Source organism: Colossoma macropomum, unplaced genomic scaffold, assembly GCF_904425465.1.
Source record: "Colossoma macropomum unplaced genomic scaffold, Colossoma_macropomum, whole genome shotgun sequence".
NCBI lineage: Eukaryota > Metazoa > Chordata > Actinopteri > Characiformes > Serrasalmidae > Colossoma > Colossoma macropomum.
The window spans coordinates 11,773,820-11,800,623 of NW_023494806.1; the positions used below are offsets into that span (position 1 = coordinate 11,773,820).

Below are 26,804 nucleotides of genomic sequence, written 5' to 3' on the forward strand. Positions count from 1 at the left end.
GAAATTCCAATAGATTTTGTTGTATGTAATCATACTGGGTGGCCTAAGCACTGAATCATGAAAGCATGAAAACATGGAAATCGTTCATGTGTTTCTTGTGAACACTTAGTCCCCATAGTGCTTAGTGAGTAATACACAGTTTGCAAATGTAAGTAAAAAACAAGCTTGTCTAATCAGTGAAAATCAGATGTGTTTTCTAATAGGATATTTAAATACAAATTTTAACCTTCTCATATTCAGAATTGGGTAGTAACTAATTACTTTTCCGCACTTATATTTATGAGGATGTTATTTACTTTTTTTTTTTAAATTTTAGTCATTAATGTGCCTGCTATTTTTTTCTTTTTTGGTTTTCATCATTATATTGGTCATCATTATGTTGATGTCAGCGTCTCTACTGCTGTGATTGGTGATTGTCATGATTAGTCATGTCTCAAACTGTGGTGGTTTGTGCTTTTATTTTAGACAAAGAGAAGAAAAAGAGAATAGTAGCATTTAAAAACTTCAGGTCCTATGTGCTGATTAATGGTAGTTGTACTAAGAAGCTTGGCTGCATTTCTACACAGAGCCTATTAGTTTTTGGTCCTGGTACTTTTGTACTTCTACTCAGGTTGTTTCTTTTACTTGAGAAACATTGTACATCTTTGTAAGTTATCCATTTGTTTGTCATGTGTGTGTGTGTGTGTGTGTGTGTGTGTGTTTTGCCTTTTTGGAGAAGTTATATTCTCAGCATCAACAGCAGTTGTTCTTCTGCTCTCAGTCCACAAGAAGGCAGTATTTCATCTGATGTTGTGTGACTTACACAGTCCTGTGAAGAAGTAAGTACGCCCTGTGAACAGTTTAGACTATTTCAGTATATTTGGACATACACACATACACTTCTTTTAAACAGTGTTGATGATTAAAGGTGATGTAATTTAACAACTGACACCTCACATTTTAGTTAACCTTTATATAATTGGAATTAACAGAAATGCAGTTTCCTTATGTGGAAAAAGTAAGCACACCCCTGTATATATATATATATATATATATATATATATATATATATATATATATATATATATATATATATATATATATATATATATATATATACACACACATCACTTCTTCAAATGTGTCAAGTTGACCCAGTCATGTGATAATGATTAGAATACCATTAGAGAATATCTTGGAGGAACTTGTTTACACTTCAGATATCAGGTCTGGTTTGCTGTTTGTTATTGGAGTGTGTTGTGTCATCATGCCTAGATTAAAAGAGCTCTTTGAGGCCTTCAGAAAGAAAGTTGTAGATGCCTTGGAAGAGTCTAGGAAGGGGTTTGAGAAGTACTTCCAAAATATTAGAAATCAGTCTGTCTACTGTCTGGAAGATGTAAAAACACTGCCAACATGTCCAGGCCAGGCCATCCCAGCAAATTTAACCCAACAGCAGACCTTAAGATGCTAAAATAAGTCTTTAAGAACCCAATATTTTATCACAGGATCTGCAGGTAGCTCTTGCTACTGTGGACGTCAAAGTGCGTGCATCTACCATTAGAACGAGACTGCACAAATTTGACCTACATTAGAAGTGCACAAGGAGGAAGCCTTTGCAATTTAAAAAGATAATCGGGGAAAGACTAAAGTTTGCTAATGAATATCTAGGCCCTCTGGAAAAATGTGCTATGGACAGGTGAGTCAAAGATAGAGTTGTTTGGCGACAATACCAGAAGCAATGTTCAGTGAAAACCAAACCCTGCATTTGATAAAAGGAACCTCATACCAGCTGTAAAGCATGGTGGTGGAAATGTTATGGTTTGGTCTGCTTTGCTGCCTCAGGACCAGGCCAACTTGGAATCCTAAAACTGACTATTAATTGTCTTTCATATTAGAGAGTGCTTGAGGAAAATGAGAGGCCATCTGCCAAAAAGTTGAAGCTGATGAAGTGGACCTTTCAACAGGATAATGATCCCAAACATACAAGTAAACCCACCAAGGAATGGCTCAAAATTAAGAAATGGAGGGTTGTTGAATTGCCTAATTATAGCCCAGATCTGAATCTCATTGAAAGGCTGTAGGGGGGATTTGAAATAGGCTGTACATTCAAGAAACCCCTCAAACACTGCACAGTTGAAAGAATTCTGCATGAAGGAATGGGCAAAAAATTTCTCCTGTTAGATGTCAGAAACTGGTAGACAGTTATAGAAAACACCTACATAAAGTTGTGCCAGGGGTTTATTTACTTTTTCACCAGAAAAAAAGACATCTAATTTATTTTTAAATAAATGATTGCAAAGTCAGATTTCCTTTGTTTTTTGTTCTATTATGTAATATTTTCTATGCATACTTTTTAGTTGATGATCGAGTAATGATGTGCCCACATATTTCTAAAAATTGGAAATATTTCAGGGGTATACTTATTTATTCACATGACTGTAGACATTACCAGGTGTTGAGTGTCTTCTTTGGTGAGGCTCTGCCAAGCTTGTACTGCAGCCATCTTCAGCTCCTGTCAGGGACTAGTCCTCTTAAGTGTTTTCTACGGCATATGAAAGGCTTAATGGGATTCAGATCAGTCAAGAATTTTCCAGTTTGCAGCTTTGAAAAACTCTTTTGTAGCTTTAGCCTTGGACTGTTAGATAATAAGATGTTTCAAAACTACATGCTGAAAGCTCTCTTATACCTGCACTGATGAAGTAATTAAACACACCTGAAAAATTTCTACATGGTAAAACTAAAATTTATAAAAATACACTTTACTGAAATCTGTGAATGTTCACGTTAACCACATGTAAATTGCTTTGAGTACAAATTTAAATCTGTTGAGTACAGAGGCAAAAATACCTATGGAGGGCGCTATATTTGCTTACTTTTATTTTTTTTTTTTTTATTTGTATATTTACCTATTAATTTAATTTTGCAGATGTAAGAAGGTGTGAACAACACTACAAATGTATATGTCAGTGGATCATAAATCACAACTACAATGATGTATGAGAGGAAAAAGTGGTAAAATAATAAAATGAAACAAATAAATAGTATAAAATTCTTATATGATTCTTATGTAGGTATATATGATTTTTATATATTAAAATCATGCATTCCATACATTCAGTGTCAATTAAGCACAGGAAAAGTAAATATAACAAGACAGAGAACAGTACAATGTATATGTATATGTACAAATCATGTTCCCCAGAACTTTCTCTTTGAAAACTAAACTATTCTATTATCACATGTTTTATCCAACAACTCTTAGAAAAGGCAAAGAAGGTGCGATCACAGAAAACTGCATGCTTTTATTAAGTAATGGGATGGGAACTGTTATGCATATTTTGTCATACTCTTTTCTTGAAATGGTCATTTTATACTTTCTGGTAAAATCCTCAAATGATAACAGGTGTTAGTCTGAATTCAATAAATCATATACAAATGTTAATCCGTTGTCATACCAGTGGATTTTCTATTAACAGTAATAACCCTGTTGTTCCACAGTAAAGAATTATGTGGTGAAACATGCGGTTAAATAACATTTTTCCAAACCGTCAAGCTTGTTTGTGGAGGTCAGACAGCTTTGCAGGAATTTTAGATACCTCAAAATCACATTTAAGCAAGAAATTCATCCCTCCAACCTAACTAAATGTTTTGTTTGGGATGTGATATCACTGCTTTTAATGATTTATCAACCACACCGCAACCAGCGAGCTCCCTTTAGGGCGCTTTCCCTGCAAATTCACGTTTACAGTGCCATCTATCGATCTGGTGGTGGAACTACATTGAAAAGAAAGCTGCGGTTAGCTTCTGGTAGGGTTTATTCCCATCACTAGCGGTCCTTTATCCTGGGATAAATGATCCGTCGAAAGATGAGCTCATGATGAACATGACTGACAGCAGCACATGCGGTAAGCACGTGTCATATTTATCGGCGGGATATTATTTTCTTTTTCGTAGTAATGAAGCGTTTATTGTTCAGAAACGAAGTCACATAATAACCTAGACTGAAGGAGCTAACTAAGCTTGCTAACTAACAGTTTCTGTTGACCTCGTTACCTCGGCCGATAAACAGTTAAACGGTGCGCTTACTGTCCCTGTGGCTTTCATGTATGTGTTTTTAAAAAGTATATGATTTAAAAATTGAAAGTGTTTTTATTGTTTGGCAGTTGTTTGGCTAGCTTGCTAGCTTCGTGTGGTGCTGTGCGCTCGGACTGGCTAGCTTGGAAACATTAGCTGTTTTCAGTGTGGAGGTTGTTGCTAACGTTAGTTAGTAAAGCGGCTAGTTTACGTTAGTTGTGGATGATCTGAGGTGGTATGTTGAACATCCTGACATTTCCCTTACTGGTAGTTGAATTGAAACTTGCTCTGTAGACATTTAAGTTTTATCCGTAGTCATTCATTCTTTGTCAACAGGTAACGTTGATGGCGAGATTTTGATTAATTTACCTTGACAGTTCTGGCATGAATCAGTATTTTAATGTAAATGCAAAAATAAGAGTTGTACAAATTGCCTCTGTCTTTCCATAATTAGTTACAAAAACACGAATGTAAGCTTAATGTTGTTTTAAAATATTCTTTTTGTAAAACTGAACGGCCCAGTGGTGTTGACATTGGTGTGTCCCTTTATCTTGACAGGAAATCTGTGCCTCATCCTGACAAAACAGGGGCTGTGATGAGTGCCAATTCCTGACTGAACATGTGGACTATTAGGTAACATATAATGGTGCACAGAGGAGAGACTACTTGAGACACTGCCCTCCCCAAGACAAACAGGATTTGAACTTTGGGGTCATGGACTCTCTTTCCATAGCCAGAAGAGACAATTCTTGAGTGTTATTAGCGGAAGCCGCTAATAATAGCTGACAAGAAAGCCAAATTGTTCTCTTGGTGGAGACTTGTTCTTACAAATGAAGCCAGGACAGAGAGTCCTCGCCTCTGGTAAAGTCCGCTCAACTATTTTGTATTTGGTAGTGACATTATTGTAGTTCATTTTACTAAATGATGAATTTTTACCCCACCATTTGATCTTGAATGCTCAGGTGCTGTTCTTTTTATTTCAGATGAATCATGATTCCCATCACTGAGCTGCGCTACTTTGTGGATACACAGCCTGCGTATCGCATTTTGAAGCCATGGTGGGATGTATTCACAGACTATTTGTCTGTTGTGATGCTGATGATTGCAGTATTTGGAGGGACTTTGCAAGTCACCCAGGACAAGATGATCTGCCTACCCTGCAAATGGGTAGTAAACAAAACCTGTCAGAAGTATTTTGAGCCAGCCTTCGAGCCGCAAGGAATCCAATATGACCTTGACAGACACCAGTACAACTATGTCGATGCTGTGTGTTATGAAAACAAGCTCCACTGGTTCGCTAAGTATTTCCCATATTTGGTGCTGCTGCATACACTCATCTTTCTGGCTTGCAGCAACTTTTGGTTCAAGTTCCCTTGGACCAGCTCCAAGCTGGAACATTTTGTCTCCATTCTTTTGAAGTGTTTTGACTCACCATGGACTACGCGGGCGCTGTCGGAGACAGTGGTTGAGGAGAGCGATCCTAAAGCTCTAGGGAAGATGAACGGTTCCATCGATAAAAAGGCATCATATGTGAGTGAAGACGTAGAGGCGAGCGTTCCAATGCTATCTGCAACAAAATCTCGTTTTGAGCAAGGAATTGTCGATCACTCTGAAACCGGCGTGCTGGATAAAAAGGAGGGCGAGCAGGCTAAGGCCTTGTTTGAGAAGGTTAAGAAATTTAGGCTCCACGTTGAAGAAGGAGATATAGTCTACAGGCTTTACATCCGACAGACTATTATCAAAGTAGTCAAATTCATCCTCATTATCTGTTACACTGGTTACTATGTCCACAACATTCAATTCAGTGTGGACTGTAGTGTGGACATTGAGAATCTTACTGGTTATCAGATGTATAATTGTGCCCATCCACTTGCCACTCTTTTCAAGATATTAGCATGCTTTTATATAAGCCTCGTTGTTGTGTATGGGATGATCTGTGTGTACACCCTCAGCTGGATGCTGCGGCGTTCCCTCAAAAAGTATTCATTTGAATCGATCAGAGAAGAGAGTAGCTATAGTGACATTCCAGATGTGAAAAATGATTTTGCCTTCATGTTGCACATGATTGACCAGTATGATCCCCTCTACTCTAAGCGCTTTGCAGTGTTCCTCTCAGAAGTTAGTGAGAATAAACTTCGTCAGCTTAACCTCAACAACGAGTGGACGCTGGACAAACTCCGGCAGAGAATCACTAAGAACTCTCAAGATAAGCTAGAGCTGCATCTTTTTATGCTCAGTGGCATTCCAGACACAGTCTTTGACCTGCTGGAGCTGGAGGTCCTCAAGCTGGAGCTTATCCCTGATATCACCATCCCTCCAATTATTGCCCAGCTCATAAACCTGAGAGAAATGTGGCTGTATCACACGCCAGCTAAAATAGAAGCGCCAGCTCTGGCATTTCTGAGAGAAAACCTGAAATCCTTGCACATAAAATTCACTGACATCAAAGAGATACCTCTTTGGATCTACAGCTTGAAGAACCTGAGTGAGTTACACCTTACAGGGAACCTGAGCGCTGAGAACAATCGTTACATTGTGATTGACGGCCTGCGAGAACTAAAGCGACTGAAGGTTCTTAGGCTAAAGAGCAACCTGACTAAGCTGCCTCAGGTAGTGACTGATGTTGGAATGCATCTACAGAAGCTGTCGATCAATAACGAGGGCACCAAGCTGATGGTTCTCAATAGCTTGAAGAAAATGGTCAACCTGACAGAGCTGGAGCTCATTCGCTGTGATCTGGAGCGCATCCCCCATTCCATCTTCAGTCTCCACAACCTGCAGGAGATTGACCTGAAAGACAACAACCTGAAGACCATTGAGGAGATCATCAGCTTTCAGCATCTTTATCGACTCGTCTGCCTGAAACTTTGGTACAACCAGATTGCCTACATTCCCATCCAGATAGGCACTTTGACCAACCTGGAGCGCCTCTACTTGAATCGAAACAAGATTGAGAAAATACCAAGTCAACTCTTTTTCTGCCGCAAGCTGAGATATCTTGATTTAAGTCATAACAATCTAACCAACATCCCAGCCGACATCGGAAGTCTTCAGAATCTTCAGTATTTTGCCATAACTGCCAACAGGGTGAGTTTGTCAGCATTCAAATATTTTAATGAACACACCCATCACATTAGTCTTCTGGTGACCCTTGAATCATTGTAGTATTGTATAGTGTTTAATATTGGTTATGGTTTTGAACTTGAGATTTTTATAGCATACTAAAAAAAAAAAAGTCAGAGTACTGGGCAAAAGTTGGAGACCCCTATTCATATATTTAATTTCAAAACATTATTCATTTTTCAAGACATATTTTTGATCAGATTAGTTAAAAGATAGCCTGCTTGAATGAGAAAGTGGAAGGCCAGTGGAAAAGAAGTGAGGAAAAAAAAACAGTTTCCAAAACTGGAGTGCAAAAAATTATTAAAAGACAGAGAAAATCAGATGACTGAGAACTGTTCAAGGCTTTGTAGATCACCAAAACTGTAACCATAAACTGTACTTAAAGCTTTGATTTTTTGAGAGATAGTAGAATAAACCAAGGTCCATTCTTGCTTCACATCTGAAAAAAGTCCTTCCTTCCGCTGTCCTTCTGCTGTTGGAAGACAACTCAATGGTATGGTTTAGAAAGGATGCGTGGCTGTCAGGAGGTCATTACAGATAAAAGGAAATATACAATGGAAAATAAATGCGACAGAACACTGAAACAGGACATCTGAGATGTGGAGTATGGTTTTATGGACTGAGAAATCTGAATTTTAAGATTGAGATTACTGAGATCATGAAAACAAAAATTGCAAGCAACGTCTTTGATTGAACAATGAAAAATATCCCTGTAGATTTATTTGAAAAACTATAAGTCTCCCAAAAAATGAAAGCTGTAATAAAGGTGGACACACTAAATGCTGAAAAATAATATCTTGTATATATATATTGGCCTTGTTCCTTGGAAATTGCTTAAATGGAATGGTGGTCTTTTGTTTTTGCACAGTACTGTCCCGCAGAAAAAGAAAAAAATGTTTGTGAAATGATCACACAATGTAAAGGGCAGCTGGCATTGTCAGTGGTGTGCAAGGAAATAAAATTAAAAGATTTTACAAGATTGTGTTACAAGAGTTTGATGTGATGCTGACAATATTCATTAATTTATTCATTGTTCATTTATTGGGCATTGCCTAACCTGTAGGCCATTTGTCTCCTCTCTTTGTCCTCCGCCTTACAGATTGAGAAACTTCCTCCTGAGTTGTTCCAGTGTAAAAAGCTGCGTACACTCAACCTGGGTAACAACTGCCTGCTGTCCCTGCCCTCTCGCTTCGGGGAGCTGACCAACCTGACCCAGCTGGAGCTGAGAGGGAACCGGCTGGAGGGCCTCCCTGTGGAGCTTGGGGAGTGTCGTCTCCTGAAGCGCAGCTGCCTCATCGTCGAGGAGAGCATTTTCAACACTCTTCCCTCAGAAGTTAAAGAACAGCTTTGGAGAACTGACAAAGAGGCAGCTTGAGACCACCAGGCACACTGATGTGAAAGCACCTTCCCAGGTTAGAGAAAGCAGCAGCTGAGCTATGCTGAGCAGCCCAGATTAGTGACATGAATGAAAGAATGCTGAGGACATGTAGTTCTCCAGGACCCCAAGCAACAATTATTTATAGTACACAGTATGCTGACTGCTTATGGGATTAAATAAATCTGTTTGGAAGGCGCTATGATCCCTGTGCTGTGGGTCTCTGAGTTGAGAAGAGGTGTGACTCATCTTTGCCTTAATTACAGTATCCTGTACAGTGGTGAAAAAAATACTCTGAATGAGTCGAGTGTGCAGATTGACAGTTTTTGTGAGCTGATGTGTCATGAGCACTTTATGGTTGCCTGAACTTCCACATTTTAGTACTTAACACTTTATTTCAAAACACTTTTACTCTGCTGAATTATTAATGAAGATCAACAGGGCTTTATCTGAGCTAAGAAAACAATGTTCTTTTGTGATGTGCATGATTGTACAGTTGTACAATTTGTAAACACTGTCATTTTAGAGGATTTGTACACTTTTCCTAGTAGGAATTATGATGCTGATTTGAGTTGTTGATTATGTTACTCATTTTAAATACATAGGAAGGATTAAGTAGCTGGTATATGTGGATACCTGCAGTGTGTGTATGTGCGTGTGTGCGTGTGTGTGTCTGTGTGTCTGTGTGTCTGTGTGTGTGTGTGTGTGTGTGTGTGTGTGTATATAAACTGACTTTCTTAGCACTGTAATTGGCTGAACAGCCATAGTTGAGCACCAGGTTGGACAGCAGATGTGATATATGTAAAATATATTTTGATCTGTGGAAGGACATTATACGTATATTCCATACACTAACATTTTTGGTTTCTGCAGTGAAACTCACTGTTCATCAAAAAAGCAAGAGCCCAGTCACCACTTCACATGCATTATTCATGTTGTGATGCTGTGATTTATTCCTTTGCTGATGTTTTATGCATTTTATCTCTCTATTCTGAAACCACTAAGAGTTTTCTTTTTTTTTGTGAAAGAGACTCTAATGTACTGTAAGTGTTATTTTGATGGGGCTTGCATGTTTACATCATTTGATTTAACAATGCAAAAATAACAGAAGCACACTAAAAAATACTCCTGAAGTGTAATGTGGAAGTTCCTCAATATGTCAGTGTTTCCTATATATGAAGCATGTAGATAAACATGGTTTTTCAAGAAGCAAAAACTACTTTTATCTTTTAGGTCATCAGTTCACTTTGTTGTGGCAGCACCTTACGTTCACCAGTGTACTTACTGTAAAGTTGTCTTGTTACTTTTTAACCAAAGTTTCAGCTTTTCTTTCAATCTGTATGTTAATGTTTGATGTTCCACTAAAGTAGCAACTAGCAGAGATCATGTTGAGGCTGTATTGTCCTCACAACATTGCACTTAACATCAGTGTCATTCAGAATGTATACGTTTATTTCCATGTGTGAAAACAATGCACTGCTGACAAGACAATCAGAGATATATTCTACGAAGCATTGGGCTACACTGTATGAAGTATTGCGTGATGGAGGCTTTTCATCATTTTAAATGCAGAATATTGTTAAAATACATTTGTTTTTAGCACTGACTAAGAGTTCGCTCTCTTAAGTTTTGCCATTTCAGAGGCCAAACTCTGACCAAGCTGTTTCATAACCAATCTACAGCTCATGTATTATGTTACCTCAGTGTTGATGGAGTTTGGACCTTTTGTTTGTTTTTTGTTTTGTTTTAAAAAGATAAAGTCTTACTCAGGTAAATGCCACTCAACTTTGTACTGATTGATTAATTAACCTTTATTTTTAAATATTTTAACATGACTTTAATTTAAAGGGATTTCCATGCAATGAGTTTTCTAATACAGTGTTTTTGATTACTTTTATTTATATGATGTATGTTTATTATTTCAGTTAAAATCATTTTTTTAAACACTGAATGGATTATTTTATACAGTATTGCATTACATGTTGACCTACTGTTGACTACTCGTGTAATTGTGGATACTTTAGTTTTTCTTTGTTTGATGTAAGACAATGTATGTTAATCGCTAGCACTGATATATGCATACATAGATGTAGTGAAGTACAACATGGCTTAATAATGTCAATTAAGCATTATTTGTATAGTCTGTTATAGGTCTGTAGATTTAGACAGTAAATTATGTAGCATGTGACTGTATGTAACTTGACACTATTATCATATTGCATTATATTGTGATTTCTGATTAAAAGCAATAGCATTTCCACTGTGACCTCAAGTCACTTTGACACAGGCCTTTGGCCCAAATCTGAAGAAATGCCTGACTGATTTAAGCTCCTTTTTTTGATATGTGCCAACGGCACCTTCAGGCGCATTTTATTTCCTGAAACACTGTAACTTTTCATTTCTTTGTTGTTGTTGGGACTCATGAATAGTCATTCAGGCTGGTGCCAAAACAGCATCATATAGTGCTGTAAATGAATAGTGTTGTGAGGGCATTGGTTAGAAGGTTAGACATTACATTTCTGTAAGTCAGCAGTGTGTGTTTCTTTAGATACCCATCGTAAGCTATTTTCCCACCTGGTATATGTTTTGTGTTCATTTTTTGGTGTTCCCTGAATTTAAATCTCAATAAACTCAAGGTTAATCAATTAAATGTCACAGTTATTTTCTTTCTTAGTAATAAGGCATAATAAGGCAACACTACTAATAACTGTAGTTGGTTTATAAATGAAGCTGCTGAATGACGTTATAATTGGTGAAAGTGCAGTAAAAACAATAATATAAGACAACGTATAATATGTGAAGGCTGTAAACTACATGTTGGAGCATTATTATTTAATTTATTAGGCACCAATGTGGATGACTACCATGCCAGCTCATCCTAATTGTACTAGATAGAGTTCCATCTCTCCTGATAACACAGTTCTACTGCTCCAAAGCCCAGTGCTTATGGACTTTATACTCTACTGGGCCTCAGGCATTGTGACTTTAGGATCATGGGCAGCTGCTCCTGAGCGTCTCATTCTATTAGCTGTGCTTTTCTATGGAGATTATACAAGCTATGCGTGCAGTTGAAAGCCTGAGTCAGTAAAGTTACTGAAATCCTTCATTAGAAGGAGTGTCTGAATAATTACTTTGACCTATTGTGTCAGTTTCGCAGACAGAGTTTACTTAGCTAGAGAAATAAAGCAGAGACCAGCCAAACCAGCATATCGCTGTTGTCGGAAGAAAACCTTATATCTCCAAAATGAACTTTACAGGAGAAGGAAAAAATCTACTTAACTTTTAATGTAAGTCAATGGAACCAGACTTTTTTCCAAGTCATTTTAGGTCATTTCTTTTTGTCCATTCATCATGAAATTTACATACAATGTGAAAGGCAACAGGTATTTTCAAATTATGTCAAAAACTGAAAAACGTCAAAAATGGAGATAAGAGGTTTTCTTCTGACAACAGCGATATATTGTGTTTTGGATGCTGGTATGCTGGTCAGCCAGCATGACCATGCTTGGTGACCAAGTAAATCAGCACCAGATCATTATAAAAAGCTTTTTTTTTGTTTTTTCCAGCAGGGTAAACCTATTTCTGGACTCTTTCAATGGGGAATCTGTGTTCAGAATGCTGTGTAGTCCGTGACTAGGCTTAATCCAGAAACTCTGCCTTTTAATGAGGTGCATTTTGTACATTTAATCTCATGCTGGTTGGTGTAGTGAAGTACAACATGGTTTAACAATGTCTCTTAACCGTTATTTATATAGATTATTATAAATGTAGATTTAGGCACGAAAGTAGATCATCTGTAGCATTTGACTCTATGTAGTTTGACACTATTATCATATTGCATTATATTGTGATTGCTTACAGTTAGCTGATTAAACGCAATATCGTTTCAACTATTCTTGATATTTGCATTTTGGACATCTCATATTGGTAAATCAGTTTTTGACCACACGGTGGCGGTAATGAGAGTTGGTCGTCTTTAAACTCTCGCGAAAACGAAGAGGAACCATGCTTTACCCGCACAATATCCGCCCTGTTTATTTTTATGTAGGACATTAATCGCCACATTTAACGTTTGAGCAGTGAACGGTGAGCTCTGGTGCAGTACGGCGTGTTTAACTCTTCCTTACTATGGTAAGAACAGATTTCAGTGTCGTTAGTTGCTCAGTCAGTAAAGCAGTAACTTTACATGCTGTAGCTGAGTTTAGGATTGGAGCCTTAGGCTGGATACGATAGTAAGGCAGCTAACTAGTTGATGTGTTTCTGTACTGCTGGACTTTAACAGCCTAAATGTCTCTTACACACACAGTGGGATTAACGAGGCCGAGCTTGACTTCCTATTTGCCAGCTTTTTGTTCCAGTTCTCCCGTTCCACCTTAAATGATGCAGAAGCTACATTCTGGCGCCTAAGGCACTGTGGAACCGCGGCACCATTTAAGGTGGAACGGGAGGATTCGAATAAGAACCTGACTTAAGCTTCGCGTGAGCTTAGTTGTTTATTATCTAAATACCTTAATCATAACCTCTTATTGACTATCTATAGGCTATATTTTGGTTTGTCCACCTGAATTTATATGATCAAATCGTAAGGCAAATTATTCAGTAACTGCGTGAAGTAAATGTGCATTTTTATTTTGTTTATTTATTTTTTTTAAAGCTCCCCTCAAATTAACAGAGCATGTGTTTTATGATCATACACATATTGCTATATGCTTACAATTTACCGCTGAAAGCCAAAAATCTTTGATGCTCTTTGTATTATTTTATAAAAAAATAATTTTTACAGAGCAGATCACTGAAGAGACGCCATCTGTTTCTGGTTTATAGCCCAGAGTTGTGGAAAAATGGCTCAACTTTCAGTAGACAAAAAAATCAGTTCAGCTTCTTTTATTATAAAGGTTTAAAATTACATTACCCATCTATTTGACTGGAAAGAAGTTGCAGCTCTCATATGACACCCACCTTTTGAATGTAGCTTATGAAATATGAGAGTTATGAAGAATGTGACGAAGTGTGTTTTGGAACCACCAGTGGTCTCAAGGAGTTGAAAAGGTTAATGAAGTGTCTCTTTGTAGGCTGTGACTTTACATACGGACCTTGGCGACATAAAAATCGAACTGTTCTGTGAACGAGCCCCGAAATCGTGTGAGGTGAGAAATATTAGTTTACCTGTTCACCTGGGTTGAACTCCTAGTTATAAGCAGAGAATAGATCATGTCGTACTTCACACGTCCTAAATTCGCGAAGTGTTCTTCATGTTCTTCTTTTCACAGAATTTTCTTGCACTGTGCGCCAGTGGCTTTTACAGTGGATGCATCTTTCATCGAAACATAAAAGGTTTTATGGTCCAGACAGGAGACCCCACAGGTGAAAAGTTCAATTGATCTTTGTTTTTGTGTTGATATTTGATTATTTATCTGCTTGATCTTCTGAATCCTCACAGTCTGTTTTGTAGTTTTTGTTGTAGTTTTAAGAATTTTCTCCTATACAAACATAGTTATCAGATCTTGTATACAGTGAGTTGTCAGTTTATTATGTGCACCTACCTTGTACTTATATGCTTTGGCCATTTTATCAGAAGCATCTGCCATATTAGGTGCACTTTGCAGAACAGTTCACAAGCCAGCAGTGGTACTGTGGTCCGAAACTGACCATTGAGGGAGGCCTAAAGCAGGGGTCTCAACGTAACCACTAAAAGGGCCATATTTAAATATCTATAAAAAAAAATCAGTGGGCCAAAACATGAAAACTTTTTTAATCGATATTTTGCTATGACCCAAACTGGCCATTGTATAAAAATATAGGCACTTGCAGTAGACCTCGAAAGAAGAGAGAGAAAGAATGTGTGTGTGTGTGTGTGTGTGTGTGTGTGTGTGTGTGTGTATATATATGTGTGTGTGTGTGTGTGCGTGCATTAAAACTGCATGTAATTGTTAAGCCTCTTCAAAGGCCCCCAGGAGATATGATTTTTGTAGTGTAACCCCTGTTCTATAGATTGTTGCCGAGGAGGTGGGTCGGAGCACACATTACATTGCATTGCATGCTGGGGGTGTAGTGCTGTGCATTGTGAAACAGGCTAATATTATTATATAATAAAATAATATAATAATCGTGAGCCGATAGGATTGTGCCATGGGCCTGACTAGGCCGGCGGGGCTCGTGTTTGACACATGATGGCTAGAGGAGGGCTAACACAATTTGGGTGGAATAAAATAAGCCAAAGTCTCAAACTGCACACCTATGATGCCTAGGAATGTGGTAATAAAGGTAGGTAGGAATGTGTGATAAAGTGGCCAGATAGTTTACACAGTGTGGCGCTTAAAAACCCTAGAAGCACTGCTGTGCAGTGGTCCTAAGGTGGTTCCTTCGTGCACAATGGTCATAAATTGCAAAAATACAAAGTGCACCTATATGGTAGGTGTTTCTGATCAAATAGCTAATGACTGTAAATACAATTTAAGTGTATCCAAAAACTAGTAACTCGGTGTATAAAATCAAAGACAGCTGTAAAACAGTGATTTTGCTTTGTTGTCCATGTCTTGATCTTAACCCAGGCACAGGCAAAGGTGGAACAAGTATTTGGGGACGGAAGTTTGAAGATGAATTTAGCGAACATTTAAAGGTATCAAAAAAAAAATACACGAACACACACAAAAGTATTGATATTAAGAAGCCACTTGTGTAAACTGACTCATTTTTGTTTTTGTTCAGCACAATGTCAGGGGTGTGGTTGCAATGGCAAGCAGTGGACCAAACACCAACGCCTCTCAGTTCTATTTCACCTACGCCAAGCAACCTCATTTGGATATGAAATACACTGTGTTTGGAAAGTATGTATTTTTTTTTTGTTTACTGTATTAAAGTCTAAAATTGTTTGGTGGGCAGTTTCCTCATTACTTGAAAAAAGAACAGTATTTTTTTTCAACAGTGACTTATTTTTTGCAGTAACCGTTTTAAACACAAATTGAAACATTTCAGCATTAAAAGCAATTGTGCATACACTTTATCGGTTAAAATTACTTGCAAAAAATTATTGAAATTCCACAGTAGCAGGCTGATTAGGACAGCTTCTTCAACCAACCACTAATCAACTTTGTATTGCTTGCTTAGAATAATAGATGGCTTGGAAACTCTAGACGAACTGGAGAAGCTCCCTGTCAATGAGAAGAATTTTCGGCCTTTGAACGATGTCCGCATTAAGGATATTACTGTTCACGCAAATCCATTTGCGGGTTAACGGTGTTCATCTTTACGGACTAAGGAGGTGGTTTGTGCCCGACAGTAATAGTCTTGTATGAATTCATTACTGTTGTATGATGTCATACTCGTGATGGAGTTTAATGTCTGTACAGAATACTTTGCAAATGTTTTTTACTTTTGTGATATTGTGTATTTTACATTGTTACATTTTTTCTTTAGTTGATTTTTGTTTGTAATCATTTAATTGTTTTTCTGTTCAAAACGTCTGTAATTTGAAAAGTAAATCAATGGACAGAGTTTGTGCAGACTTACAATTTAATGTTTTTGTTCATTTATACTGATTCTCACTAGTCTACATAAAAAAAAGAAAATATAGTGGAGTAAACTAAGAGTGGAGTCTTGTTCTTAAGTCCTTCCACCAACAAACGTGATGATGTCCATTATACTGTTAGTAAGGCAATTCCAATATGCAGGTGACTTCAGACTTGCGTTGATTGGGGTACTTTTATTTTGACATATATGACTTTTTAGACTTTTATTCTGAAATCTCGCAACATAGCACAGAAAGCGTTGTCTTTATTTTGGTCTTATTAGTGGATGTTTGTATACACTTTAAAATACATAAAATATTAACATTTAATATTAATTTGTAAGGTTGGTTTATTAATTTGAGAGGTTGGGCGTCTAGGCCACGCCCACTCTGGCGCTCTGATTCTACAGTGACGTTTATCTAGCACGTGAAGAGTTTGGTGAGGAGCTATTAAAACATTACATTTAGCAATGGCATCGGCGGACGCCTTTAAAGTAAGTTCAACTTGTGTGCAAACCAGCGCTGGGGTCAATTACTGTAGCCCAGACATTTGAGGTCGACTTGCAGAAGTGCTAGAGAGGCAGCGAGACGTCAGGTCAACATGAAAACTCCGTGTATATGCAGTTCAGTACAGCTGCAAAGACGAAGCTGAAGTCGGCTTCCTATTGATCAGCTGATTGTTCGAATTTTCCCGTTCCACCTTAAATCTTAAATGGCCGGACTGTAACCGTTTAAGGTGGAACGGCAAAATTCCAATCAAATAGGTAGCCAACTAAGTAATCCCGTCATTGGTGCATGACATGTTGGGTTATGTCAGGATAATGTGGCGCTAAATGTGGTGGTTCGTCTGTCTAGGTGAGCTCACTGAAGGATAAAGTCACGCTGATCACTGGAGCCAGCTCTGGGATCGGAGCTGGCACTGCGGTGCTCTTCGCCAAGCTTGGTGCCAAGCTGGCACTGAATGGTCGCAACGTGGAGAACCTCACCAAAATCGCCAAAGAATGTGCAGATTGTGGTGCATCTAAGGTTGGTCCGTCATGCTCGCCTTATACCTGCACTCACTGGCCATTTTATCAGAAACACCTTGCATATCGGTGCCCCTTGTAGGTTTACAGTTACTGACTGTCGCCCATCTGTGGCTGCACAACCTGCCATTCATCAATAGAAAGGGACAACACTACGTTCAGGAATAAGTACTGGCAATTTCCACGAATAGAGTTAATTTTAGGCCTCGAAACTCGTCAAACGTACGTTTATCTTTGGCGTGTTTGAAAATGTTATGTTCCCACCAGACTGTCAAATCAGATACTATATGAGCTGTTAACCCTATTAGCAATGTTTTCTTGTGTTTCCTATATTTCCTATATAATACTTCAAAGCTTTTTTTCTCGCTAATCAAAAATTATATATATACATACATATTTTGTTTTTCCTAACAATAATGTCAGTAACATAGTTGAACGATCAAGCTTAATCTATGCATCCAAATACATTTTTGTGTGTAAATTGAGAAAACAGAATGAGAATTCTTACTCATCTGATGGAATGTACCAGGTTTTTGTAACAGGGCTGCACATACACAGGCTGGGCACAGGTTAAAATTACTTTTTTGTTAAATTAAATAAGTAAATAGGGAAAAAAAAAAATTTAATTATACAGTCATGTGAGAAAATTAGGACACCTAAATAAATATTTAGTTTTTTATGGACATATCAATATTTGATCATCTTTAAACAATGCCTATAAATAAAGGTGGTGTAATTGTATCACCTTTGCAAAAACAATGAAAAAATGACTCATATAATTTATTTAACAAAAATAAAAAAGATGCCTATTCTTTCTGAGGAACACCCTATGCCCTAATAGCTGGTAATTTCTCCTCTGGCTGAAATAATTAGATTTTTAATTAGATTAGATGTTTAATTTAATTAGATGGTTTTCCACTCCTCCTTGACGTTTTTCAGCTGTTTGATGTTTAAGGGGTTTCTTGTATGCACAGCCTGTTTCAAATCACCCCACAGCATTTCATCTTTGACTTGGCCTTTCCAGAACTCCCCATTTCTTCCTTTTGAACCGTTCCTTGGTGGATTTACTAGAATGTTTTGGGTCATTGTCATGTTGCATGGTAGATCTCTGCTTTTAGCTTCAGTTTTTGGACAGATGGTCTCATATTTTCCTCAAGCACCCTTTGATACAATAAAAAATTCAAAGTGAATATTTTAGTATAGAGCTTGCCAGGCCCTGCTGCGGCAAAGCAGCCCCAAACCATGACATTTCCACCTCCATGCTTGCAGTTGGTATGAGGTTCTTGTGTTTAAATGCTTTGTTTGGTTTGTGCCACACGTCTTATGTTACTGTGCCCCAATAATTCAACTTTGGATTCATCTGCACAAAGCACATTGTTCCAGAAGTCCTGGTCTTTGTCTAGGTGGCAAACCTCTCTGGCACACTTTAGTTTTGCCCTGAGGTTTTTTTTTTTTTGACAGCAAAGCTTTCCTCTTTGTGCACCTTCTATAAAAATCAAACTTGTGCAGTCTCTTCCTGATTGTAGACGCATGCACTTTGACATCAACTGTGGCAAGAGCTACCTGTAGGTCCCGTTATGAGACTTCAGGATAACATTGAACTCTATTCATGAAAGCTATGTCTTCACTATCTTTAGTTAGGGAATATTGTACCACAGTTTGTTGACTCCATACACTCTGTCCTAACTTCAGGCTTTGCATTTTAGTTTTCTATTTTAAAAAACTTATGGAAATATACAAATTATGCAACAGGTTTCCCTTGGATAAGTGAATGCAGTGTTCCTTTAAAACTACTTAAGGTACACAGTGGGACCTTTTTTGTCATATGCATATTGGCCACTTTATTAGACACACCTGCATTGTGAGTGTACATCTTTTTCCATGCACAATTTGTGTTAGTCTGCTGACTGCATATTGTTTCCACAAGAGAATATGTTACAATTATCTTCTTTAACAAAAGGTACTGAAAATGTTTCCTGATGGTACCACCCCAGTGACAGTTTAGTACCTGAGTTTACTGTGTAATCTGGCACATGTTCCAGTAAAAACAAGTAAGTGTTTTAAGCCGAGTCATATAGTGGGTTTATACACGTGTATATGTTGGCAGCCACTCTTGGTACCAGGAGACATGACAGATGAGGAAACAGTGAAGAAGACTGTTGAATTGACCATTGCTCACTTTGGACGGCTGGATGTCCTCATCAACAGCGCAGGAATCCTTGCCATGGGCACTATAGAGACAACAGACATGGCACAGTATGATCAGGTGATGAATGTCAATGTCAGGTAAGATTTAACATTTGTTTTTCCTTTGACCGTTCGATCAAGAGTTTGCATGTTGACTTAAACCTGCATTTGTTCATGGGTTTCAGATCAGTGTATCATCTGACTCACCTCTGTGTCCCATACCTCATAAAAACAAAGGGCTCTATCGTAAACGTGTCCAGTGTTAATGGCCAACGATCAGTAAGCGTGCATTTTCTCTCAGAAATTGATAGTTGTTTTTCCACATTGGATTTAATTCTTTTAAAAGACAGAATGTTGTGTAGTCATTCCAACTTTTGGTCCTTTCTATACTGAAGTTTCCAGGAGTGCTCGCTTACTGTATGTCGAAGTCTGCCATCGACCAGTTTACACGCTGTATAGCACTTGGTGAGAAAAACATTTCTATTTATCTGTCACAAATAAATTTGAAATATGTAAATATTGTACCATTTGCAGTTGTGGTTATATTTGTATCCAATGTATCTTTTAGAGCTGGCACCCAAGCAAGTGCGTGCTAACTCTGTTTGGTAAGTTGCATTTTGTTTATATTATTAAATAGAGGTTTAAAAATACATAAAATTTTGATTCACAATACTTTGACAAAATGGGAATTAAAAAAAATGACTGTATTCAGGTGTAGCATAATCTGTTATTGAGACTAGAGCTGGAAGGTGGGAGCAGTGTGGCACATGACATAAATGTGCTGGAGTGGGCTGTGGGCAAACCTGTGTTTAAACAACGCAGTTCCACAATGCACAGTTACGTTTTGGCATTGCGACATCTCAGTGTCTCTGTGCTTTGTTACATGAGTTCATGATGTCTGTGCTCTCTATTCTATTACAGCCCAGGAGTTATCGTTACAGAGGTCCACAAACGTGCAGGGCTGGATGAGGAACAGTATAAACAGGTAAGGTTGGATAGAAATGTTTGCATTGAATGTTCTCTGCACTGGGGTTTCCCTGCTGGGATGCTTAATTACATCAGACAAGACACCCATCTTAACCCCTTAACCTTAGCTAATGTATCATCGGCGATACATACAGATACTTTGGCGATATGCCCTTAACTCGAACAGATTTAATTAATTAAAACTGCCTCCAGAGTAGTTGGGCTGCATGATCGGGCAGTAAAATGGATTATCATTTGGAATTGGAGCTTTCTGTGTGCTACTGTATTTTCCTTTACTGTATAAACTGCCTTTATTGTTCAATGCGCTGTGGCAGTTTGAGTGAATGTATGCACATATTCAGAACATAATTTAGATTGTTTAGAGCATATTATTGTTTCATCACAGCAACATAGAACGTGACTGGACCAAGAACTACATTTCCATTTCTGTTTGCTTGCTCAAAATGACAGTTTGACCAACAAAGGAAAAAAAACTAACAGTATAGAAAAAGGCTGCCTTTTTGCCACAACACTGTTAATTTAATTTTTGTTATTCTTTTCAGTTCCTTGAAAAGTGCAAAGTCACCCATGCCCTTGGCAGACCAGGTGACGTGGAGGAAGTGGCTCATGCTATTGCCTTCCTTGCATCAGACGCTGCAACCTTCATTACTGGAGTTAATCTCCCAGTGGACGGAGGTCGACACGCTATGTGCCCACGGTAGTGTCCGGTCACCACAACATGTCCGGTTATTTGTAAGAGATGGGAAGGAAATCAATAAACAGACTGCTCTTTTGAAGTGACTGATATTGACTGAACGTTTTACACTAATGGTCTAAATGAAATTTAAGTTTGGAAGATGCATGCAATTATAACCCTTCTATTTTCTGTTTTCCTTCTGGTGTGTTCCTTACATATATTAGTGAGTCATGTGTCATATGCTACAGTCTTCTTTTTACTCTAATTGTGCAAAAGAGGTAGATTACATTTTTGTGTTTATAAAACCCATTTATTAGTGCAAATGGATATAATAAAATAAAATTCACTTGGATATTTTTTAAATAATAAATTCATTACAATTCATAAATGTATCACAACTTTACAAGCTACCTCACTGGTGGAGTTAAAGAACAATGCTTGAATTTAACAGATGACTAGGAGAATGTTACACTAGTGATGATTCAGGCTTTCATGCGTATTTTGACAAAAGGAAATCTTTTAAAGCTAGGTCAGTTGATGTTTCTCTCTGTTCTAAAGTACTATGTGGACAGGAAACGTTTTCTGAAGCAATGTTACCACAGGACATGTGTCACATAGGGGGGGAAAAGCAATCTCTGAACGTGTATCATCATTTTTCTTAATTTACCTACCTTGCTAGCTGCCTTTAGAGAATGCAGTACATCATTACAATTGGCTTGAGTTATGAAGTTTACAGACAACCATCAACTTAACCATATAAAATCAAATTACAGGAGGTTATTTTTAATGTCATATTACAGCTTCTAATGTTTGGTGATATACACTTTAGGCTAATATTAATCAGCTTGATTTTGGGCTGCAGGATACAAGTAAATATTACCTTGAGTGCCTCTATACAGAAAAAATTAACCTTTTTTATCATAATATTTACCAACATACCAATTTGCATTGTACTGATAAAACTCTAAAAATAAAAGGTTCTGTTAATTTAATAAGAGTTGAAAGCTGCCTAATAGAAGTTAAAGTCTTCACGGTCTGTAAAAAGTTACTGATATGAGGAATTCGGACATAACACAGAAAATTTAAAAATCTAAAAATCACAGAGATGCCGCACCTCCCAATATAAAATTAAACCCATCCAAATAGTACTTATGAGAGAAATTCATTCATTAACGAGACTAAAAACACAGCAGCCTTTGAATACAGTACAATTATCAACCAGACAACAATACAGCCTAATGTAATTCAAATGATGGTAAATATTGACCATTAGTATGCATATAGGGCCTATGACAGTGGTTCTCAATCTTGCACTGTCCTGCATGTTGTAGTAATTTTCCTGCTCTACCACCCTCAGTTTGCCTCAGGAAGGCTTGTTCATTAGTTATCAGGAGTGCTGGAAGCCAGGGAAACTCTAAAATGCGCAGGACGGTGGTACTCCAGGACCACAATTGAGAACCACTGGCCTGTGATATATGTACAAGTTGGTTTTCAGGTCGGTGGTCCTTTGAAGTCTTTAGGCCATACAAAGTCATTACAGACCTAAAACCCTTCAAGCATGCTACCTTCATTGGCATTGTCAAAACTATTCTTGCCATGGATCTGCTTCAGATGTTTGCGGAGGACAGGTTTATGTGCGAAGACCATGTCGCAGTAGTTGCAGCGATGCGGTTTGTCCCCGCTGTGCAGGTTCAGGTGGTCCAGAAGTGAGCACTTTTGCGTGAAAGTCTTTCCACAGATCTTGCACTGGAATGGCTTGATGCCGGCATGCACGCGCATGTGGCGGTGCAGGTTTCCCTTCTGCGTAAAAGTCTTACCACAGAGAAGGCACATGAAAAGCTTGTGCATCTTCAGGTGGTTGGCATAATTCTCCAACTGCCGGAAGACGCGGGTGCATTTCGGACACTGGTGGTACCACTGAAGGCTTTTGTCGGAACTTCTTGAGCAGCTCCAAACGTTCTCCTTCCCTGAGCCGCTGGGGCCAGGAGACGAGAGCGGATACTCGAGCCCAGGGTTTGCAGCCATCTCAGCAGAGCGCGTCTCCACGGTCGAGTTAATGAGGGAATGCTGTGGCTCTGGGGAGCGTAATGTGGGGGAACGAGAGGGTCGACTCTGGTAGCTTTCAGACATCTCCTGCATCCGATCTTCAACCGACTCCACCTTTATGATATTAATGGGGCTTTCCTCTCCTTGACCCTTCCTTTGAGAATTCCTAAACATAGGAGGAGACCTCGGTTCAATAATCACGTCATCATCGTTGTCATCTTCAATCTCGTTGTCTCCATCTTCATCATCGTACACCGTCTCAATAAGTGGTGGGTCTTGCTGGTGTGTGTTTACGTTGGTAGGCTGATGAGAGTGATGGGTACCATCAACCTTGTGAGGCTTAATGAATTTATTCAAGGCTTGTGTGCATTGCTCAACGATATGACCCATCTGTAGGAAACTGGCGACTGTTAGATAATGCACGAGTTCCAGCTCAGGGAACTCAAGTGTCCCTGTATAGCAGGAAAGAAGGAGTCTCCTTCCAACTTCTGCATCCTGCAGCGTGGATATCTCCACTTCATGCGAGTCCTGAAGGAAAAACTGGTCTCTGAGAAACGGAGAGCCAGCGGCAAACACGACTTTGTGACCAGGAATCTCCAAGTCGTTGATGCGGACGATTACATCACAGAAGCGCCTGTCTCTTCGGAGAGCATCCATCTTCTGTAGCATGGAGTCCCCAAATGTAGCGAAGCTGAACTGCAGAATAACACCGTCCTGCGCCATGGTTCACCTGAAAAGGCGCAGGTGCATTAGTCATTCATACTGTAAAAGATATTTTCATATTCTTTAAGTGTTGCTTTGTATGTTATTTGCAGTGAGATTTTTATGACTCTAATGGGGCAGGATTCACTTTCTATACCACAGCTAGTTTTAAAGGCATCCCTGAAACATTATGTCAAACACACAACAAAACTCCCAGTCTCACGCATGTATGTGTTACTGCATTGCTATTTCCTTTTAATCTTGCATCCAAATAATCTTAGGTAGCTATTTTAAAGTGGTGTTCCAGCCTTAACCTATCATTTGACATGTTATTTGGCATGTTATATCCTAGCATTTAAATGTTATTTGTTATGGAATATTCTGCACAGATTACATGATTTTGTAACTATTGGTTATTTTGGCCAGGCAGACCTTTTAACATGAAAAAAAGGGGCTCTAAAAAAAACTGAGGCAACGAATGGACTGATCCATGCAACGACAGTTTTTTTTTATGTTAGTGTCCCACACTGTACAGATACACAGATCAGCCACAACATTCAAATTAAAATGCACTGGTATGAGTGGATCAGACACAGCGGTGCTGTTCTTAAACACCACAGTGTCACTGCTGGACTGAGAACCAAAAATATCCAGCCAACTGCATCCTGTGGGCAGCATCTTGGGACCACTGATGAAGGACTCTGACTTTACATCTACAAGGTGGACCAACAAGGTAGGTGTGTCTTATAGAGTGGACAGTGTGTGGACACAGTGCTTAAAAACTACAGCAGGACTGCTGTGTCTGATCCACTCGTACCAGCGCAACACAGACTATCACACCACTAACGCAGTCAGCGTCACTGCAGTGCTGAGAATAACCCACCACCCAAATGATACATGCTCTGTGGTGGTCCTGATCATCATGGAGCAGGGTGAAAGGGGGCTAACAAAGTATGCAGATAAACAGATGGACTACAGTGTCTAATTACAGAATTACAACGTGCACCTGTGCGGTGAGTGGAGCTGATAAAAAGAACAAGTGTAGAAACGAGGTTTTAATGTTATAGCTGATCGGTGCAGCTCCAGAAGGGCTAGTCTGTCTAGCTCAGTCAGGCTTGTTATGGGAGAAAAGTAGTTGCAGGGGTACCTAACATCTGGGACTACGAAGTAAAAGCATTTAACGTTAATTACAGCCTGTACCGCCAATACATTTCTATCAGTTTTTCCATTATTATTCCCAGTAATCTCTCCGCAACAGCCACCTTCTCGCAAAGGTTCCAGCATCAAGTGTTCAATAACACTAACAGCAGTACCTGTGTGTTTTATTAGTCATGTAACATCACTGAAACAACGGCGTACGTGTCAATATGCGTGGACGCTTTTACGTAAGGCTAACCAAACGTGATCAAAACAAAACAAGACAAAGAACAATCACTCCGATAACAAACAAGCAGCTAGCTAGCCAGCTATCCCCCAGCTTATAAAATCGGACCAAGTGTTTACAACTGTTTCTGTTACTTCGTTTATTAAATGGACGGTCTGTATAAAAGCTTGTCCATGTCGGTGATTAAACTCGCCACTTAGCTTAACAAACACTACGCGGAAAAGTCCGCAATACAACACATCAACCGTTAGCCAGTTAGCTGGATAGCAGGGTTTGTTGCGGTTATCCTTCTAGATGAATAAGAGCTCGATGAGCACCTGAGCTGAGCGGCAATACAGAGAAAAACAACAGAATGAGCATCTGATTGAGACGCTGGAGCACAGATAAGAGTAAGAGCGAACCGTTTGTTGGAGGAATGAGGGAGAAGCTTCTGTCATAATCAGCTCCAGAGCGGCGGAAGGGGCGGAGCCGAAGACAGGAACGAGACCGCTACACTGGATTCAGTTCATTTTAATATCGGTTTATTTATTTATACTTTTTACGGATTAGATATAACAAATACACACAAACAAGGCATCTATTCACCTCTTATACAACGAATAATTTTCGCAGGACAAAAAAAAAGTATACAGAATGTAAAAAAATTCAAACATGTCTAGCAGTGAAAGCTTGAGGGCTTTCTTGTTTGATTATTATGGAAAAAACCCAAAACACATTTTTTTCTCTGTGTCTTGAAGCAGTATGGAAACATTTGACTCAAAATAATATATATTTTTTACTTCTATGGAAATATTCCCACAATATTCAGTTATTATCTCGTTTTTATACGTATCAAATTTTGACATACCATTTCGAAATGATGTTATGAAATGTCGAGAGTGTAATTCTCTTGGAATATTAAGTCGTTATATCGAAAGTCAAGTATATGAGAAAATATTGTAGCGTGTAATATTTCAAATGTGTGTTATTTAAAAAACAACAACAACAAAACATAATAATAATATATGACCAAGAAAAAATCGTCCATTTCAGTTTTTCCACCTGTTTATCCATCAGGGGGCACCCTCAGCCTCATATTAATGAAGGAATCAGGAGGCAGCCTCACATAAATGACTGTTATAGAGGACTTTTAGTCCTGTTTTTTGTTTGTTTGTTTTGTTTTTATTTTCCATAGCCTGCAGGTCTGCAGTCTTTCCTGATGGTATGGTATAGTTATAATGGTTATAATTGTTATAATAGTTGACATAGTACATCGTCTTGTTTCAGCATTGGGACAAAAATACTCCACTGCTATGCAAATATGTGCTTGGTGATGCATGATGTCACTATTAGTTTCCTATTTAGATGCAGCATTTCTTTAACTACTTGTGAGAGTTAATTTAACATTGACACTCTGCAATTAAGTGCAGCATTTATTTTCCAGCAGCTTCTTTAGATTGTTTCTGACACTGAAAAAACTGTCCATTGTGAGCTGTTCTTTGTGAGGGTGAGAGCGAGTATTGAATTTACCCCAGCTTTACAGGAATACCCTGGGGGAACCTTACTGCATAACCCAGTTTGTCACCCTTTTCATCACCTCATAGAAGATGCTAAATTGTGTCAGACCATCTTTCCCGTAAGTAGGTTACTGGTTTAAGTCATTCAGATTTTCCCCGATGACCTCTTAGCTCAGATTACTCAAAGCTGCTGTTCATTGTTATTCTTTGTGTGAATGCAGTGTGTATCAGCTCAAAATGGCT

General features: G+C 38.5%; 4 protein-coding genes across 8 annotated transcripts; 3 read left to right on the plus strand and 1 right to left on the minus strand.

Moving 5' to 3' along the window:
• The first annotated feature begins 3,753 nt into the window (after positions 1-3,753).
• On the plus strand, positions 3,754-11,201 carry lrrc8ab (leucine rich repeat containing 8 VRAC subunit Ab). Of its 3 annotated transcripts, none has more exons than XM_036598240.1 (4): positions 3,754-3,884; positions 4,612-4,914; positions 5,037-7,140; positions 8,276-11,201. In XM_036598240.1, the coding sequence occupies exons 3-4, from the start codon at positions 5,044-5,046 to the stop codon at positions 8,549-8,551; spliced, it is 2,373 nt and encodes a 790-aa protein (XP_036454133.1). In that variant the 5' UTR covers positions 3,754-3,884; positions 4,612-4,914; positions 5,037-5,043; the 3' UTR covers positions 8,552-11,201. The 3 variants fall into 3 exon arrangements, with proteins under 3 accessions (XP_036454133.1, XP_036454134.1, XP_036454136.1); XM_036598241.1 differs by having other exon boundaries at positions 4,612-4,686; XM_036598243.1 differs by lacking the exon at positions 3,754-3,884 and adding an exon at positions 4,290-4,389.
• Positions 11,202-12,510: 1,309 nt separating this feature from the next.
• ppil3 (peptidylprolyl isomerase (cyclophilin)-like 3) lies at positions 12,511-16,139 on the plus strand. Its single transcript, XM_036598247.1, has 6 exons — positions 12,511-12,682; positions 13,624-13,698; positions 13,822-13,915; positions 15,103-15,170; positions 15,260-15,378; positions 15,659-16,139. Exons 1-6 carry the CDS (start codon positions 12,680-12,682, stop codon positions 15,783-15,785), a joined length of 486 nt encoding a protein of 161 aa, XP_036454140.1. The 5' UTR covers positions 12,511-12,679; the 3' UTR covers positions 15,786-16,139.
• Positions 16,140-16,433: 294 nt separating this feature from the next.
• On the plus strand, positions 16,434-21,122 carry zgc:101858 (uncharacterized protein LOC449555 homolog). Its single transcript, XM_036598246.1, has 8 exons — positions 16,434-16,552; positions 16,914-17,084; positions 19,191-19,369; positions 19,456-19,549; positions 19,666-19,735; positions 19,839-19,875; positions 20,192-20,255; positions 20,800-21,122. The coding sequence occupies exons 1-8, from the start codon at positions 16,529-16,531 to the stop codon at positions 20,956-20,958; spliced, it is 798 nt and encodes a 265-aa protein (XP_036454139.1). The 5' UTR covers positions 16,434-16,528; the 3' UTR covers positions 20,959-21,122.
• Positions 18,899-25,681, minus strand: zbtb26 (zinc finger and BTB domain containing 26). Of its 3 annotated transcripts, none has more exons than XR_005008840.1 (2): positions 25,467-25,681; positions 18,899-19,314 (listed from the first exon to the last, which is right to left on the minus strand). XR_005008840.1 is itself a non-coding variant. In XM_036598244.1 (2 exons), exon 2 carries the CDS (start codon positions 23,700-23,702, stop codon positions 22,476-22,478), a length of 1,227 nt encoding a protein of 408 aa, XP_036454137.1. In that variant the 5' UTR covers positions 23,703-23,709; positions 25,467-25,642; the 3' UTR covers positions 21,247-22,475. The 3 variants fall into 3 exon arrangements, 2 of the variants coding, with proteins under 2 accessions (XP_036454137.1, XP_036454138.1); XM_036598244.1 differs by lacking the exon at positions 18,899-19,314 and adding an exon at positions 21,247-23,709 and having other exon boundaries at positions 25,467-25,642; XM_036598245.1 differs by lacking the exons at positions 18,899-19,314; positions 25,467-25,681 and adding exons at positions 21,247-23,709; positions 25,383-25,460.
• Between the last annotated feature and the right edge of the window lie 1,123 nt (positions 25,682-26,804).

Excerpts from the sequence above, each read along its gene's own strand:
- zbtb26 (XM_036598244.1), bottom strand. The coding sequence starts at position 23,702 with ATGGCGCAGGACGGTGTTATTCTGCAGTTCAGCTTCGCTACATTTGGG.
- lrrc8ab (XM_036598240.1), top strand. The coding sequence starts at position 5,044 with ATGATTCCCATCACTGAGCTGCGCTACTTTGTGGATACACAGCCTGCG. Across the intron at positions 7,141-8,275 it reads TTGCCATAACTGCCAACAGG|ATTGAGAAACTTCCTCCTGA; the intron begins GTGAGTTTGTCA and ends TCCGCCTTACAG.
- zgc:101858 (XM_036598246.1), top strand. The coding sequence starts at position 16,529 with ATGGCATCGGCGGACGCCTTTAAA. Across the intron at positions 17,085-19,190 it reads CAGATTGTGGTGCATCTAAG|CCACTCTTGGTACCAGGAGA; the intron begins GTTGGTCCGTCA and ends ATATGTTGGCAG. Across the intron at positions 19,876-20,191 it reads GTGCGTGCTAACTCTGTTTG|CCCAGGAGTTATCGTTACAG; the intron begins GTAAGTTGCATT and ends ATTCTATTACAG.
- ppil3 (XM_036598247.1), top strand. Across the intron at positions 13,699-13,821 it reads GAGCCCCGAAATCGTGTGAG|AATTTTCTTGCACTGTGCGC; the intron begins GTGAGAAATATT and ends TTCTTTTCACAG. Across the intron at positions 15,171-15,259 it reads AATTTAGCGAACATTTAAAG|CACAATGTCAGGGGTGTGGT; the intron begins GTATCAAAAAAA and ends GTTTTTGTTCAG.